This window comes from Papaver somniferum, chromosome 1, assembly GCF_003573695.1.
Source record: "Papaver somniferum cultivar HN1 chromosome 1, ASM357369v1, whole genome shotgun sequence".
Taxonomy (NCBI): Eukaryota; Viridiplantae; Streptophyta; class Magnoliopsida; order Ranunculales; family Papaveraceae; genus Papaver; species Papaver somniferum.
In genome coordinates, this window is record NC_039358.1 from 239,205,669 (window position 1) to 239,223,131 (window position 17,463).

Below are 17,463 nucleotides of genomic sequence, written 5' to 3' on the forward strand. Positions count from 1 at the left end.
TAGAAGTTTTTCATTTCATTCTTATTCTTGAGTTATATAACTCTAGTACATAGAATTCTTACTAATTTCTCATGCATGAAGAAAAATATTCATATTACTCGCTTGCTCCTGTCATGTTTTATATGTCTTTAAGTTCGCTGATGCTTCTCAGAACATTATTTCACATGATATCTTCAATCTCCTTTGTGTGAGAATCATCGCACAAATTACTTTTTTCCCTTAGAACACAACTTTTGCCTCTGCATTCGCTTGGTGTTATTATTCGCATAAGATTTTGCTTTAATATCCTTCTTGTCTATCTTCCCATATTTAGACACTACATCCACCATTAATCTTTCACCTCTTTGACTATCCTTAGCATGCTGCTTCCAGTTTCTTCGTTTGCATTCTCGCTTTTCGCACTTGTCGATATCAATTTCTTGACAATTTATACCTTCATTTGTATCTCCTCTTATTATGCCAAGACCTTGAGGTAAAGGAAATTTTATGCATTGATGAAATGTCTAAGAACTCCCAAGATACAATACAACCATGGTCTCCCAATCAGAGCATTAATAGGTGATTCAACATCAACAACACAAAATACAATTTTTTTTTTGGAAAACTTCGCAGAGGAATTCGCATTGCCACTTCTCCTTTTGGCTTGTTCGATGCGCCATTGAAGCCATAAATTTTATAAGTTGAAGGAATTAACCCACAGTCTTGTATGTATGATAGAAGAGAATATCAACAGAACTATCAGGATCTATGAGTATCCTATTTTTAGCCCAAGTATTCGCTTCATCTTCTTCGTCATCATCATCATCATCATATTTTTTCGGTTTCGGATTAATTCCTAACTTCACCACTAATGGAAACTCGTGTGGTTCTCCTGCTCCTGGTGTTTCTTCTGCACTGAACGAAATGGTCTGTTTTTGCCAATCCTTTAATGGTGATATCTTCACAAGGTTTAAGATTTCTCTTCCGCCATTATCTCTCGCATATACACGACTTAAGATGTTGTCATGAAAATCTTCTATATTTTTGAAAGAATGTATAATCGAATTGCAATATAAGTTCTTTTCCTTCGTATCTACTTCAATTACAAATGTATTTTTTCCTTTCTCCGCACCATATGTATTTCCTCCTGGTGGTGGTGGTGGTAGATTTGGTGGATGCTGAACTAAGAAGTGGTCTAGTTTTCCTTGCTCAATCATTCTCAACATGATTTTTCTTACATTTCTGCAATTACTTGTTGTGTGACCATGAAAACGATGATATACACAAAATTTTTTGCTTCTTCTGCACGGTGGTGGATCATCTCCAACATTATGTGGTTCAGGAATTTCTTCCATTAGTATAACAGCTTCCCAAACTTTGTGTATTGTAGTATTCAATTAGTTTATTTGTTCCCAGACCACCTTTACAGTCCCTTGTCTTCTATTATAATATGGTTGTTGACCTCCATAACCTTCTGGTGGGTTATCAATTCTTTGAATCTTATTATTTCTTCCTCGAGTTTGGGATTGTCTTTCTTTGTATTCTCTTTCGATCTCCTTCTGATCTGCACTACCCATGGCTACCAATTTTTGTTCCATCTCTGTAATTTTCTTTTCTCGACTTCCCTGCGATGTACTCGCAATAGCATTTGTCATTCTTGGGAGTAAACTTGCATTCCCATTGTTCGCATTAGGCATTAAAACTGGATAAGATTCCATTTCTCTCTGCTTCTCCTCAAGCGCTATATATTCCTCTTGAAATTCACGCAACTCCGACATTGTGATGGTGTCTTTTATCCTGAAAATCTGTGTATATAATAAATCCGTAGGAAAAAAAGCATTTATAAAGGCTAGTATAAGATATTTTTCATTGACTCGTCTTGCCATTTCACTACACATGGTTCTCCAACGTGTTGTTTGATGACGCAAACTTTCATTGACCCTTCTACGAAGTCCAAAAGTCGTCTCAATTCTTGGTCGCGACATATTATTGCTGATATATTGTTCTAAGAAGACGTTCTGTAGATGACGAAATGATTTATTAGTTCCTACTGGCAATCCTTCAAACCACTGCAAGGCTTCTTCTGTGAATCTCGTAGGAAAGTATTTACACAACACCACATCATTTTCTTCCCACTGCAATAGAGCTCGGCTATAAGCTTTTATGTGTTGTACTGCACACGTACTACCATCAAATATACTAGTGAATACAGGTAAATTGCATTTTGGTGGTATTATTGCAATTTGAATTTTCCTTGCAAAAGGTGTTTTTCCAGCTTCCTCTACTGCTTCCTCTAACTGTCTCCTTCCACCATTTTTTCGTGTAGTCATCATTTCTCTCAATTCTGCCATCTCTCTGAGAATTTCTTCGCTCATAGTTTGGTCTAAATCCTGTCGCATAGGTCTTTTTAAACTGGCTTGCCTTAATCTATTCTCATGATTATTCTGACGCAATTCCTCTTCAATCTCTCGTTCTTCAGCTTCTTCTCTGCTTCTTCTACGCCTTTCTCTTTCATATCTCGCACGTTCACGAACAACATTGTTTCTCTCTTCCTCTTGTTCGCGTGCATAATGATCCCTCGATATTTGTCTACCATGTAATAGAATTCTCCCTTGTTCCGGATCATCTTCTTCATCATTATATGATTCATGGTGAGTACCATGACGTTCGGCTGCATCTTGAAATCTATTGTTCCTTTGATCTTCTTGTCGGCGACGGCGCTCACGCGGTTGCTCGTATCGATCATATATTGTGCGTCTCTCGTCGCATTGATCTTATAGATTATCATCTACTTGTAAGTTCTCATCAATATTACCTAATATTTGCTCTCGCCTAGCATCTCTTCGATTATATTGACTTTGTCTTGACGAACTTCTGCTGGTCTTTGATATTGATCGCGTAGCGCTTCTTGATCTCTGTTCTTGCAATCTAAGATTCTATTCTCTTAAACCATCATTCTGACGTATCAAATTCGCACGCTCTTCATCCTCTGTTCGTCGTTCTGCAATCACTCTTTGTCTAAGTTCTTCAAGTGTCATATTTTCTTCATTTCCTTCAATCCTTCCTTCATCTCCAGTTCTCTGTGTCTCTTCTTCGGTAGAATTCGTATGTGCAGTATGAATGCTCAATCTATCATAATCAATATCATTATTCTGCTCTTGTGTACGTTGTAGTCCATTCGGAAGATCATTTCTTTGATTTTCTCTTTCTCCTTCCTCTAATTGTTCATGAATTTCACCTTTTCTTCGTTCCGCAATTCTTTTACTTCTTCTAGCTGCTTCCGCTTGCTTAACAGTAGATCTGATTCTCACCATTTCCACTTTCTTGTATTAACAAAAGAAAAGCTATTTTGAAAATGATTGAAAAGATGTGATGATGAAAATCTCAAATGTTTGAAGAAAAGTGCTAGGTCTTTAATTCTGGAAACTTGATTTCTAAAGGGATTCACCAACAGGATATATCACTCCAAGATGTTTCTAGCGCCAAAATGTGGTTGAAGGAAATCCTACAACCACATACATTCAAGATTAAGTAACTCTCTAAGAAATTATGGTGAAAATCATTTGTTTATCAATCGTGCTACATGAACAGCTGAATAACAGCTGCTTGACCGCGATGTGGATGTGGCAGTGTGTGCGTCGGAGAGAGACATATGCTGTTGTTAACACGTCACTTTCTCAAAAGAAAAAAATTAATCAAGTCTTCTTTTGTTCTTCTTCTTCACAACATGATTAGAATTTACCGAATAGTTATAATGAACAACAAAAAGTAGAGTATAGATTCTCTGGAAATATACCTCGTCTTCTTTTGTTCTTCTTCTTCACAACATGATTAGGAATTCAAACCCTAGACTAATCTTTCGGAGCCACAATAATTATCAAGCAATATCGCAAACAGATGAACAATCTACGAAGAAAGATTAGAAAATGAAAAAAAAAAAGGATTGTTTGACTCAAATTGACAATCCCACTTCTCTTAATCAATCAAATCTTTAAAACAGTTGTCGTTCCGATTGGGATTTTAATGTAGGCTAAATTAATGGAGTTTTTCGTATGGATTTTGATTTGATTTTTATACATAATACTACATCAATCGATGAAGATGAAGATGAATGAGTTCATGTGGTTGGCCAGTAATGGTGGTGGAAGATACTTTTAGCAGAAGAGAAACAGATCAATAGATGAAAGAAATCTTGGTTTCCCGTGATGTTAAACTTGATTTATCTCTCCGTACGAACTATTTGAAGAATTTCCATTCACTGATCAACAACTGCTATTTTTCTAATTAGATCTAAAAACAATGACTAACATTGAGAAGAAAGAGAAAAATCTAAGGAGTAAATATTTTCGTTTATTTTTGTGACGTGGAAAATTTTAAAATAATATCTTTCAACCACGTAAGTATCAACGTGAAAAAACGTTGTTACTCAGCTGTTATTCAGCTGGTTATATAGCATTTTCGTTTGTTTATTCCTCAAGATCTTAAGATTGAATACAAAATATTACAAAGACTTTACTTGCTCCCCAAATAAACTTTTTCTCTCCTAATTTCTTTTATAACACTCGCCCTCCAAAGATCCCTCAATACACAGTTTCTTTCCCTTTGTATAGGGTAATACATAGTGGATGACAGCTAATAGATCCCCTATTTTCGGAATCACTGTGCGTTACAATCGCTCATATACATTCGCACACCTTACACTTTCCTACAAATCATCACGCCTTACTCGTGACTATGCTGACATCATTAAATACATCATCCTAATTTTAGTATGTGCGATGGTCGTCGCTTACATTAGATGACCTTTATTCCGCACAGATGTGTAATATGGGATATTTCACTCCTACAACATTTGAATATATACAACAATATGTACACATTCCATGACACAAAACCTTTCATGCTAAATAGAAAGAGATGACAGATTTCAATTCTCAGAAAACTCTACGACCCAATTTATTCTAAGGGACAAATAGTAGTACGAGCATGCTTCAAAAAAAAAAAGTAGTACAAGAATTATTACAAGCTGGGTAGCCAGATTAAAGCAATGGGACTCCTCACGACGTGTACACTGTCTGTCCATTCAATTGACCCAAACTCGTTTTTAGTAATGTTAGAGTTTTTCTCCGGATTACTCAAGCTTGTGAATGTAATTTCATAAGACAAACTTTGGTTACTCATGGTGAACATTAGCACGCTCGGGGAAACACTGATTTCAGCCGATAATGGACTCTTAACCTTTACTCTGTAAGTTGCATCTCCTGGTTTTCCAACATTTGTAACCACTCTCTTGTGCTTGACAACTGAATTTGGTGGTTTAAAAACAACAGAGAATGACGGGTAATTCAGATCCCCGGGACCAGTAACTAACGTATGTGACCTGCAGTCAACTATCTTATCATGGATAAAGAGCGAAATTTGTGTCTGGTTGTACCCAATAGAGCAAAGGAATGCCTCGTAATCACTTGGCTGGATGTCGTATACCAAACCGGGGTTTAAGGATTTGTTGGGGTCAACATGTCCAGCACCATGTTGGAACGGTGTTGAATCTCTTCCTGTTGACAGATCAGTAAATATTTTTCCTGCATTGTCTAAATTATAGCTAGTAGTCATAAGAGCAGACTTAATTGCAGCTGGTGACCAGTTAGGATAAGCCTTTCGAAGCATCGCGGCCAGTCCGCTCACATGTGGGCATGACATGGAAGTACCGGATATTATGTTGAACTCCACGCGTCTTTTATCAACTTCAAGATCTGTCGGACCGACAGCACCAGTCCATGCGGCCAAGATATTAACACCGGGTGCAATCACGTCGGGTTTGAGAATCTCGAGAGTAATAGCGTTAGGGCCACGGCTAGAAAATGCGGCAATTTTAGGAGCTGAAGGAGAGGATCCAATAATTGTTCCTTTGAATTCCAACGTCGCTGTTGGGTTTTTCTGCGTTACAATGTACCTTAGAATCACAACACCACTCCTGAAAGTCACTGTTGTTCCCGGAATCAGATGTGCATCAGCAGACAGTTCTTCTCCGTGAGCCAATGAATTTGCAATAATTACACCCACACCACCGGCCATTTTGACTGCATTTCCTTTCTCAGCTATTCCAATTCCACCACCACCATCGCAAAGAACAATCTTTCCCGCGGCCGCAGTGGAATTGAGCTCCCCTTCCTTGCAAAATATGCTACCAATACTACTAGCATAAACTAGATCTATATTGGGTTTCTCCAGTGGCTTGCCAGAATATAATGATACACCATTGACAATTCTCCCGTCTCCTAAAATCACATTACATGGAAATTCTCTGTCAATGGTAGATGCTCCAACGGTAAAAATCCATGGCGCAGAATTAGCAACTGTGGAAGGACCAGATAGCCCTGAATTTCCTGCAGAGGCAATAACTAGAACTCCTTTCATCATAGCACCGAATGCCCCAATGGCAGTTGAATGTTTGTCATACGGACGCGCCCTACGGGGACCGACAGACAAAGAAATAATATCAACTCCATCTTCCACAGCCTGATCTATTGCGGCAAGAATATCTGCAGCAGCACATCCGCCTTCGGTCCAGCATATCTTGTAAGAAGCAATTCTTGCCTTGGTAGCCATTCCTTTTGCTTCTCCAACACCATATTCAAACAATCCGGCATTCTTAACGACTGATCCAGCTGCGGTTGATGCCGTATGTGTACCATGTCCATTTGTATCTCTTGGTGATTTCGAGTCTTTGGTCTCGTTAAGCTTACGTCTAAGCTTTTCTTCAATTCCCTTGTAATAAACTCGAGCACCGATTATCTTTTTGCTACACGATGTACTAAGAAAATCACGGCCAGGCTCACAAATACCTTTCCATCTCTTCGGTACAGGATTTTGTATACTTGTGTCGTTGAAACTCTGACTTTCCGGCCAGATTCCGGTATCAAGAACTCCAATAATGACGTCATCAGCATATTCTGAATTAGGCCAAAGACCAGAATTATCATTGAGACCAAGAAACTGAGGAGTAAGAGTAGTATGGAGTTGGTGAATTTCTTGAGGGAGGATTGCAAGGAATCCTGATTGAAGACGAAGATGTGATGCTTGAGATGGAGTGAGTCTAGCAGCAAAACCCTGAAAAGCATTTTTGTATGTGTAAATTATAATTTCGCTTGGATCAGACGGAGAAAGATGTGCAGGAATAGATTGAAGAGTTGAGGTATACCAATCATGGTGAGACGGAAAAACGGACGGCTTTTCTAGTTTAGAAACATGAACAATGAATGTTTCTGTTACTTCGCCATCAAATGTAGATGATAGTGTGTCAGAACATTGGGTCGAAAGTAGTATAGATAGGATGATAAATACAAATCTGAAAAATGGAATAGATTTCATCGACATTGCTAATTCTCCACTGTCATAAATTTGATCATATCTGTCTATCTATTAATATATAGAAGCAATGCTCAACCATATATTCAGTGCACAGCAACAATGCACGTAAGTCTTTAATGCATTTCAACCATATATATTGCTTTCAAGATCCCAACTCATGACTTCAGTACAATCTTGAACCTGCGCTTATGTTATATCTACCGTGACATTACTACTTTATCGAATAAAGCCACATGCCAGTACACCCGTGAGGAAAATGCCTGAATATCTTGTTAACAGCAACTCTATAATTTTGAATAGTCACCGGCTCACAGCCATTATGCAGTATTTTACCCCGGCGGGTACACCATAGTGATGACCTTTAGTCATGGTTAGTGTCAAGCCTCTGAACCTCCTGTCATTTTACCTAAGGTTGTCACTCGAATAACATTAAGACAACAATGAGACCAGACCCACGCCTTGAAGTCTTGGGACCTTTATCTATTTAATTGATAGATACTACCCCATGTGGAGATCTGAACAAATATTGTAAGGACTTCTCTAGACTTCACCTTAGTAGCTAGAAAGATATGACAGAATTCAATTTTTAGAAAATTCCTGGACCCAAATTTATTCCAGTGGACAAATAATTGTACAAGCATTATTACAAGCTAGGTAGCCAGGTTAAAGCAATGGGACTCCTCACGACGTGTACACTGTCTGTCCATTCGATTGACCCAAACTCAAATTTGGAAATGTTCTCAGCCTTACTCAAGCTTGTGAATGTCATTTCATAAGACAAACTTTGGTTAGTCGCTGTGAACGTTAGTATACTCGGGGAGACACTGATCTCAGCCGATGTTGGACTGTTAACCTTTACTCGGTAAATCGCATCTCCTGGTTTTCCAACATTTGTAACCACTCTCTTGTGCTTGACAACTGAATCATTTGGTGGTTCAAAAATCACAGAGAATGATGGGTAGTTAAGATCCCCGGGACTAGCAACCGACGTATGTGACGAACAATCGACTGTTTTGTCCTTGATGAAAAGCGAAATTTGCGTTTTGTTGTACCCAATGGAGCAAAGAAATGCCTCATAATCACTTGGCTGGATGTCGTATACCAAACCAGGGTTTAAGGCTTTGTTGGGGTCGACATGTCCAGCACCATGTTGGAACGGTGTTGAATCTCTTCCTGTTGACAGATCAGTAAAGTTTTTACCTGCATTGTCTAAATTATAGGCAGTAGTCATGAGAGCAGACTTAATTGCAGCTGGTGACCAGTTAGGATAAGCCTTTCGAAGCATCGCAGCCAACCCGCTCACATGAGGGCATGACATAGAAGTACCGGATATTATGTTGAACTCCACGCGCCTTTTATCGATCTCAAGATCTGTTGGACCAACAGCACCGGTCCAAGCAGCCAAGATGTTAACACCAGGTGCGATAATGTCCGGTTTAAGAATCTCAGGTGATATAAAGGTAGGGCCACGGCTAGAAAATGCAGCAACTTTGGGAGCTGAAGGAGAGGATCCAACAATTGTTCCCTTGAAATCGAAAGATGCTGTAGGCTTTTGTTGTGTATCAATATACTTTACAATCTCATTTGCGTCCTTGAAAGTCACTGTTGCTCCTGGAATTAGATGTGAAACAGCAGACAATTCTTCTCCGTAGACCAATGAATTTGTTATAATTATTCCAACACCACCAGCGATTTTGACTGCGTTTCCTTTTTCAGCTGTGCCAACTACACCACCACCATCACAAACAACAATCTTTCCCGCGGCTGCAGTGGAATTCAACTCTCCTTCTTTGCAAAATATGCTGCCAATATCAGCAGCAAAAACTAATTCAGTGTTGGATTTCTCGAGTGGCTTCCCAGAATATAATGATACACCACTAAAAACTCTCCCATCGCCTAAAATCACATCACAGGGAAATTCTCTGTCGATAGTAGATGCTCCAACGGTAAATATCCATGGAGCAGCATTAGTTACTCTGAGAGGACTTGGTCCTGAATTTCCTGCAGAGGCAGTAACGAGAACTCCTTTCATCGCAGCACCAAATGTACCAATGGAAGTTGAATCTCGATCATACGGAAGTTGAATAAGGCTTCCAACAGACAAAGAAATCACATCAACTCCGTCTTCCACAGCTTGATCTATTGCAGCAAGAATATCTGCACTAGCACATCCATTACTCCAGCATATTTTGTAAGAAGCAATTCTTGCCTTGGTAGCCATTCCTTTCGCTACTCCAACACCATATTCATATAATCCAGCATTCTTAACAACGGATCCGGCTGCAGTTGATGCCGTGTGTGTACCGTGTCCATCAGTATCTCTTGGTGATTTCGAATCTTTGGTCTCGTTTAGCTTACGTCCATCTTTGGCTTCAATTCCTTTGTAATAAAAGCGAGCACCAATTATCTTGTTATTGCACGACGTGTTGGAGAAATCAGGGCCAGATTCACAGGTACCTTTCCATCTCTCTGGTATAGGATTACTTAAACTTGTGTCATTGAAACTCTGACTTTCCGGCCAGATTCCGGTATCAAAAACACCAATAATGATGTCATCACCATATTCTGAGTCAGGCCAGAGACCAGAGTTATCACTCAGACCAAGAAAATGAGGAGTACGAGTAGTATGGAGTTGGTGAACATCTTGAGGGAGGACTGCCAGGAATCCTGGTTGAAGATGAAGATGGGACGCTTGGGATGGAGTGAGTAGTGCAGCAAAACCATGAAAAACATTTTTATATGTGTAAATAATATTTCCTTGTGGATGAGACGGAGAAAGATGTGCAGGAAGAGATTGAAGAGTTGAGGTATACCAATCATGGTGAGAAGGGAAAACGGTCGGTTTTTCTAGTTTAGAGACGTGAATGATGTATGTTTCGGTTTTTTCGTCATCAAACGTTGAAGATAATGCGTCAGAATATGAAGAAAAAAGTAGTGTAGATAGGATGATAAAAACAGTTGTGACAGATTGAGTAGTCGTCATCTGCACTCTCGGTATATTTGATACTATCGATCAATCAATATATAGAAATAATGCTCTGTAGTCTTTAATTAGATGCGGTCCCAATACCAACCATATATACTACGTAGCAATAATGCACACAAGTCCGGCGACATTATTATTATTACTTTATCGAATAGCATCACTTGCCAGTTCCGTGAGGCAAATGCCTGAATTTGTACTACCATGCATGTTAATATTTGATTGTAGTTTGCCAGTATACGCAACACCATACACTGGACAGATGATGCTAGGCCGTGGTTACCGTCAAGACTTTAAAGTTCGGTCGTTGCAAAAAAAAAAGGCTATCACTAGAAGACCCCTCCTCTTTATTTTGGTTCAGACATTTCTTACAACGTTCCAACTTCCAACCAAACTGACCATTAAGAAGAAAATGTGACCAGACCCACGCCTTGAAGACTTGAAGTCTAGGGATATTTTTGTACTGATTGATTGATACTTTTCCATGTGGAAATCTGGAGAGATATTCATCAGGTTGATGATTCTATCGTAAGGATGTGGTTGAATATAAGACTTTTCCTCACCATTCTGGACCATGGGAATTAAGTCCTTCGAAGTTAAAGTGACGGGTTATTTAAGAATTTAGTTAGTATGTAGCTCTACATCCACCTAAAACAGGCACAGTGAACACCTCTTGGTATTGGTGCTGGCTGTATTCTTCCTGATGCACAATGTGATTGACTTGGAGCTTTCGCAGTAGGTCTTGGCAATGCTACAAACTATGATTTTGAAATTGAGGCTATTGTCACTGGATTGGAGTGGGCTCTAGAATGGGCTGTTGGTTGAATGACAGCATAGTAGTAGCGTCTGAGTCTAAGAGTTCTGTTAGCGCTTTTATGAGTGGTAAGCTACCATGGCCGTAAGTGGAAGATGGAGAAGACTGAAGACTATGCATGCTGATATTTCTTTTAGGCATGTGTCCCGAGAAAGTAACTTTTCATCAGATTTTTAATTTTTTTTTTTGTGTGATAGGCGAAAGCGGACTCAGGTCCCTACCCGAACTCAGCCAGTTGGACTGGACCCACCGCCAGACCAAACACCGCTTAACCGACTAAGTAACTAATCTATTACAAACCTTTACGGCGGCGGGGATTGAACTCCTGACTTCCTCCTTACTGGAGTTGATGGGATACCACTGAGTTATGCTCTTGGACCCAAAACTTTTCAGCATATACTATGTCGAATATGCTGCAAAATTTTGAAAAGGGGGTTTTTGTATTTTTTTTTCAGGGTAGGCCAGACTTCCTATTGAGGGGTCTAACTAACACGCCCAAATTTTCTTAGATTGAAGTATAGTTGCTCGAAGGGCTTGCACGCTCAATGTTGTTTCTAGTTTAAAAGGGTTGTCTTGCTCATTTTGTTTCGGTTTTAGAGTCCTGCTGTGACGAGGTCATTTTCGTGACAGCTATCGTAAGGGTGCACCTTTAAACCTTTGGATACTATCTCTAGATGTACACATATCCCTAGGCAACATTTAAAAAATAAATATTATTGTTTTTATTTTTAAGTCCTCATGCTTAATCGTATTTCTAAACCTAAATGATTGATGGTCTTTAAAAGGATCGATATATGATTTGTAATAGGAATGATTGTAATGTTTGTCTTTTGACTTTAGCCTTTTCGGTCAAAAGTCACTGACTTGCTCTTAAACTGACAGCATTTAATGTGTGGAATTCTCTCTGTCTGAACAATAACTTTTACAGATAATAATAAAATTGTTTTCTTCTCTCATCTTTGTTTTACTTTCTTTCTTTCTTGATTATCATGAGTTTAATATTTCTCATGGTATCAAATTAAGTAACGATCCTGCTTTCATTCATCATTAAAGCTTAATAATTTTCTCAAAATTTGTTAGCTTCTAGGTAATATAGATTCAGCAATTTTTTCCAATTCAATTTTAGGGTTCATCTTGATCTTTTTATGGTCACTACTAGAAAAAGTACTTACAAAAGAAATCGAAACAACAAAAGAAATCAACGCAACAACAACAACAACAAAGGCAACACCAACAATATCAGCACTGTTAATCATACTGAAACTCAAGTTATTCTGCATAATATTTTTTCACATACAACAATGTCGACTTCCGCTGGATCTTATACTTCTTCTTCACTTCCTTTTACGAATATAACGAATTTTGTTTCTATGAAATTGGATGGGTCAAAGTAATTGTTATGACATGATCAATTTGAGGGTGTTTTGATCTCTACTGATCTTTTTGATATCAATGGTGAGTTGGTAGAACCACCACAGAAAATAAGTGTTGATGAAGTTGAGATTGTAAACCCAGAATGGGTTTCTTGGAGAAAGTTAGATCGATTTGTGTGTACATGTCTTAAGGATAATTTTACTGAAACTGTGAGTGGTGATGTACTTGGTCTTGCAACAGCCAAGGATATTTGGGATTATCTTGCTACAAGCTTTAGAACTCAATTTCTTGCTAGGAAAAATATGCTTAGAACTCAATTACATGGAATAAGGAAAGGTAATCAATCTATTGTAGTTTATCTTCAAAAGATCAAGACAATAGATGATTCTCTGGCTATAATTAGAGAAAAGGTTAATGATGGAGGTTTAATGATATTTGTATTGAACGGATTGGGCAGTGATTATGATATTTTTGTCATCTCTTCACGGAATAGAGAAATACCATATACTTTTGGTGAATTGAAAAAAAAATTACTTTCTCATGAGCAATTGTTGGTTGAGAGACAACATCAAACTACAAATGTCTATGATGAGCAAAGTTCAACTACCTTGTATGCAAGAAACGGTTCTACTGTTAACAATAATAATAACAGAAGGAATGGTGGTAATAATAATAAGTCTGACAATGGGAATTATAAGAATAGTCAATAACAACATGGATCTACTTCAAATTCTTCTAATGGGTCAACCTCAAATGGTGATAGGAGACCTTATGTGGATTATTCAAAAATGTATTGTCAGATTTGTAAGAAGATGGCCATATTGCTACACGGTGCTTTTTTAGGTATCATCCACCTCCAACTAGAAACTCAAATGCTGGTACTACATCTGGATATAGAGGGCGGGAAAATTATGTTACTTCTGATACTCAAGTTAACTGCTCCATTGATCCAGATGCTTTTTCTGGTACTACTCAGCATGCCTACACCAGTTTCAATGTTCATAATGATCCGTCATCTTCAAATACAATATAGGTTTCTGATAGTGGTGCTTCTACACATATGGATGGAGACAGAACTTTGTTGCAGCATACTTCCAACTACAAAGGCAATGATGTTGTTATGAATGGAAATGATAAGACACCGTCTATCTCTCTTGTTGGTAATGCTCAACTTCACACCCCAAAACCCAGTTTTAGATTAGATGATGTTTTACATGTGCCATACATGAAACATAATTTTTGTCAGTTGCTAACTTTACAAAGGACAATGCATGTTATATTACTTTTGATCCTTTAGGTTATGAGATAAGGAATTTGCATAGTCATGCCTTATTAACACAGGGTAAGATGATTAATAATTTGTATCCAATCACATCTCCTATGATGCAATATGTTTTTTCATCTCTTGTTCTTCCTTCTCAAGTATGGCATAGCAGATTAGGTCATCCTTCTTCCAAGATAATTCAACAAATTCATCATCATAAAAATATACTTGTTAAATCTTCTAATTCTCAGAGTATTTGTCATACCTTTCAATTAGGAAAAAGTAAAAGACTTCATTTTTCATTATCTCCTTTTCATGCTTCATCTCCACTCACACTATTTCACTGTGATGAGTGGGGTCCTCCTCCTGTTGCTTCATTAGCTGGATATAGATATTATATTTATTTTATTGATGATTTTAGCATATTTCATTGGATATATCCAATGCAACTTAAAAATGAAGTTTTACAATGTTTTCAACACTTCAAGAGTTTAACTGAAAATCTTTTTAAAACAAAAATTTTAGCTTTCAAACTGATGGTACTAGTGAGTTGGTCAAAGGTACATTTAAAGGTTTTCTAGATTCTTGTGGTATTCAATTGAGAATTTCTTGTCCAAAGACACCATAATAAAATGGTCTTGCTGAAAGGAAGCATAGACACATTAATGAAATGGGTAACACTTTACTTTTCAATGCTTCTTGTCCAAAAGAACACTGGTATGATGCATTTTTGGCAGCTATCTAACTTATAAATAGAACTCCAACTCCTCACTAGTACAAATCTTTACATTGGCCACACTTAATCACCGTGTCCATAGGCTTTTGGTCATGGATTTTTTTCACTCCAAAAATGTGGCATCAGGTGCCGAGACAAAAAGGTATCCTTATGGATACATAAACTTTGAGTGGCTATAAAATACGATTTACCATGGCCATAACTCTAAAACCGTGTTTATATGGTACTCAATATTTTTTTTGTAGTTAAGCATTTTCACTATCACCATGGCCATAGGATCTTTATAGACACACAATTTAGTTATATGTGGCTAAAGTTTACCTTAAAGTCACGTGAATTTTATTATAGTCGTGGCCTTTGTCATCAATTGGACACGCGAAATTCATTTTATCATGGCCAATTCATGAGTTGCAGTCACACTAATTTTTCTCAACCATGGCCATCTCTATCATTTGGACACACGAAAGATAATTTAACATGTCTAATACATGATTTGTAGTCACGTTTAATCTATGGTACCATGGCCATCCATATTTTTGGACACATGATAAACATTTTACATGGCCAATTAGTAAGTTATGGCTACTAAAAATTTGTAGCACCGTGGCTAAATTTTTTCCAAAGACACATCAAGTGTTTTGAATGTAGCTATTGTTCACCTTTTGGACACATAGGATACCACAAACCATGGCGATAACCTTTATAAAATGACACAAAACGTATTCAACGTGGCAAATATTAGCTTTTAGTCACTCGAAAAAATTGCAATTTTTATCGCTCAATTTATCTTCAGGGACCTATTGGCCCCCTCTTTTATTATTTGTAGCAAAACTCACCTAAATAACCATCCATAAAAAAATAATCAAGACTAAAATTAGAATTGAACCAAAATAATTTTTATTCACAATATGATAAACGTCTCAATATGTGACAACATTCAAACACTTGAACCAGTCTAAGATCTCAACAGTTATCGAATCTTAAGATTTTATATAAACAAGAGCAAACTCTGATAGTAACACCATTATTGGTTCTGCTACATCTATTATAATTGCTTTTAAAAATTCGGTAAACTGCTATACAAAGACCCAAGTTTGTTTATTATCTAAAGTTAATTGAGTCTCAACATACATAATTTGCGGCATCCCTTTACGCTTTTCAGCCTCTTTCTCACTCTCCTTCCAGCTCTCATACGCTTGATTATCTGTAGGAAGTTCATGTCTGCAAACTGGGCATGTGTTATGTTTTTCCTGTTGCCATTACATAAAAGTAAATTTTAGATTCTGGTAAACCACCTAAGTAAAAAATTTACAAGAGGATCAATTAAAGTTTATAATGTGATCAAAGAGGACTAATTACCATCCATGGCATCAAACAGAGAGGGTGACACAAGTGCTTGCAAGGCGATTCCTGCATTTTGTCATTTATAACCAAGTTCTCGCTGCAAACAGCACATTCTATACCAAGGCCCAACCTCGTTAAGGTTTCCTCTGTCACAATGATTGTTGGAAGGTTTGCGACCACTTCCTTGCTAGAGGCTCTCTCAGAGTAGGAGAACCAAGAATCTATATCATAAAACAAAATAACAAGGTTACACAAGAAGCCTCCTAATTAATCAGCCCAACTTAGCCTCCCAAGGGACTTAGATCATTGACATTCGCACACTTTGTATCCATATCTATGAAACACAAAAGGAAGAAACAATGCAACGAAAGATTAACAATACCTGCAGTGAAGCTTCTATAGCTTAACAAAGTTCTTGCAAGCGAGGGAATCGTTCTATGGTACGAACGAACTCATCCATCAACTGAGAGGAGAACACATACCTTATTTATAGAGCTGCATGTATATCTACAAGAGAAAGAAATGTATCTCACCCTCAAATAAAAACTTTGAGACGGTAGTCACAATCCAGCAACTAATTTCATCTGACGAAGAGGTTGTTGCAGCCTAAATAACTTTTGATTTCCATCTCAGGAAAACAAAACCTGGTGGAAAGAAAATTTGGTAATTTTTGTACATGTATACCACTCTTAATCATCTGGATCCATTTTCTCATCTTGAGTTGAAGGTGGGCTTGAATTTGTTCCAGTTTCATCGGATTCTTGCTGCCCATCCAAATATGTATCATATTCCTGCGACTCACTTTCACCTGCATTAGCACTTTCTTTTGGAATTCAATTATAACTCGACTTAAACTAAATAGAGCAGAGATACAAGAAGAGACAAGCGGACAAGTAAAATCTTAATCTAGTGACTCGATACACTCGGAAAACTTTAGTAGATTATTATGTGGTGGACTAAAACAATAACCATGCCTATATACCCTGAGAATGAAGGAAATATGTACCCCTTCTAATTGCTAAAAAAGAATAGTTACATAACGAATGAATCTTACCATAGTTTACTACTGGAAAATGCAAGAAAGACTATTTAAACAAAAGCATGGGTACATTTATAAACAAAATCTAATTCGTGACTTTTCTAAACAAAAGCTAAAGCTAGACTATTTAAATGTTAGATTTCACCAAGAGAATATCGATCTACCATACTTGATTACCACATAAAGCTACTCATTCTTTCTCTTGCATATAAGAGAATTTAAACAAACACATTCACTGAGACATGTAAACATGATATTCTTTAACTACAACCTCATCAAATAAAGGTTTCCAGTAGCAGTGCACTTCACAAACACAGAAGAAACATACGAAGACATTGTAGTACCACTAACACCAACTTGAACTGCTTGTATCTGCTCAGCCATCATCTACATATACTATGATTCAGTCCATACAAGTTTTAGAGCATACACCATTGCAGACTAAAACACCACTAGGATCATCATAATTTTTTAATTCAAACCCTAGTTCTTCAGATTTTCCACATCACATCTGTCACCTTCACCGGAACAATCAAACCCATTTTATCTTCAATCCCAC

At 37.6% G+C, this 17,463-nt stretch overlaps 2 protein-coding genes across 2 annotated transcripts; both read right to left on the bottom strand.

Annotated features, from left to right (window-relative positions):
- Window positions 1-4,962: 4,962 nt before the first annotated feature.
- On the bottom strand, window positions 4,963-7,786 carry LOC113321122 (subtilisin-like protease SBT1.4). Its single transcript, XM_026569007.1, has one exon. The coding sequence runs from the start codon at window positions 7,354-7,356 to the stop codon at window positions 4,999-5,001; it is 2,358 nt and encodes a 785-aa protein (XP_026424792.1). The 5' UTR covers window positions 7,357-7,786; the 3' UTR covers window positions 4,963-4,998.
- A 148-nt stretch (window positions 7,787-7,934) lies between these two features.
- LOC113321131 (subtilisin-like protease SBT1.4) lies at window positions 7,935-10,333 on the bottom strand. Its single transcript, XM_026569018.1, has one exon. The coding sequence runs from the start codon at window positions 10,331-10,333 to the stop codon at window positions 7,994-7,996; it is 2,340 nt and encodes a 779-aa protein (XP_026424803.1). The 3' UTR covers window positions 7,935-7,993.
- Window positions 10,334-17,463: the final 7,130 nt, after the last annotated feature.

Bases quoted from the DNA above. Each gene is read 5' to 3' on its own strand.
- LOC113321122 (XM_026569007.1), bottom strand. From the start codon at position 7,356: ATGTCGATGAAATCTATTCCATTTTTCAGATTTGTATTTATCATCCTA.
- LOC113321131 (XM_026569018.1), bottom strand. From the start codon at position 10,333: ATGACGACTACTCAATCTGTCACAACTGTTTTTATCATCCTATCTACA.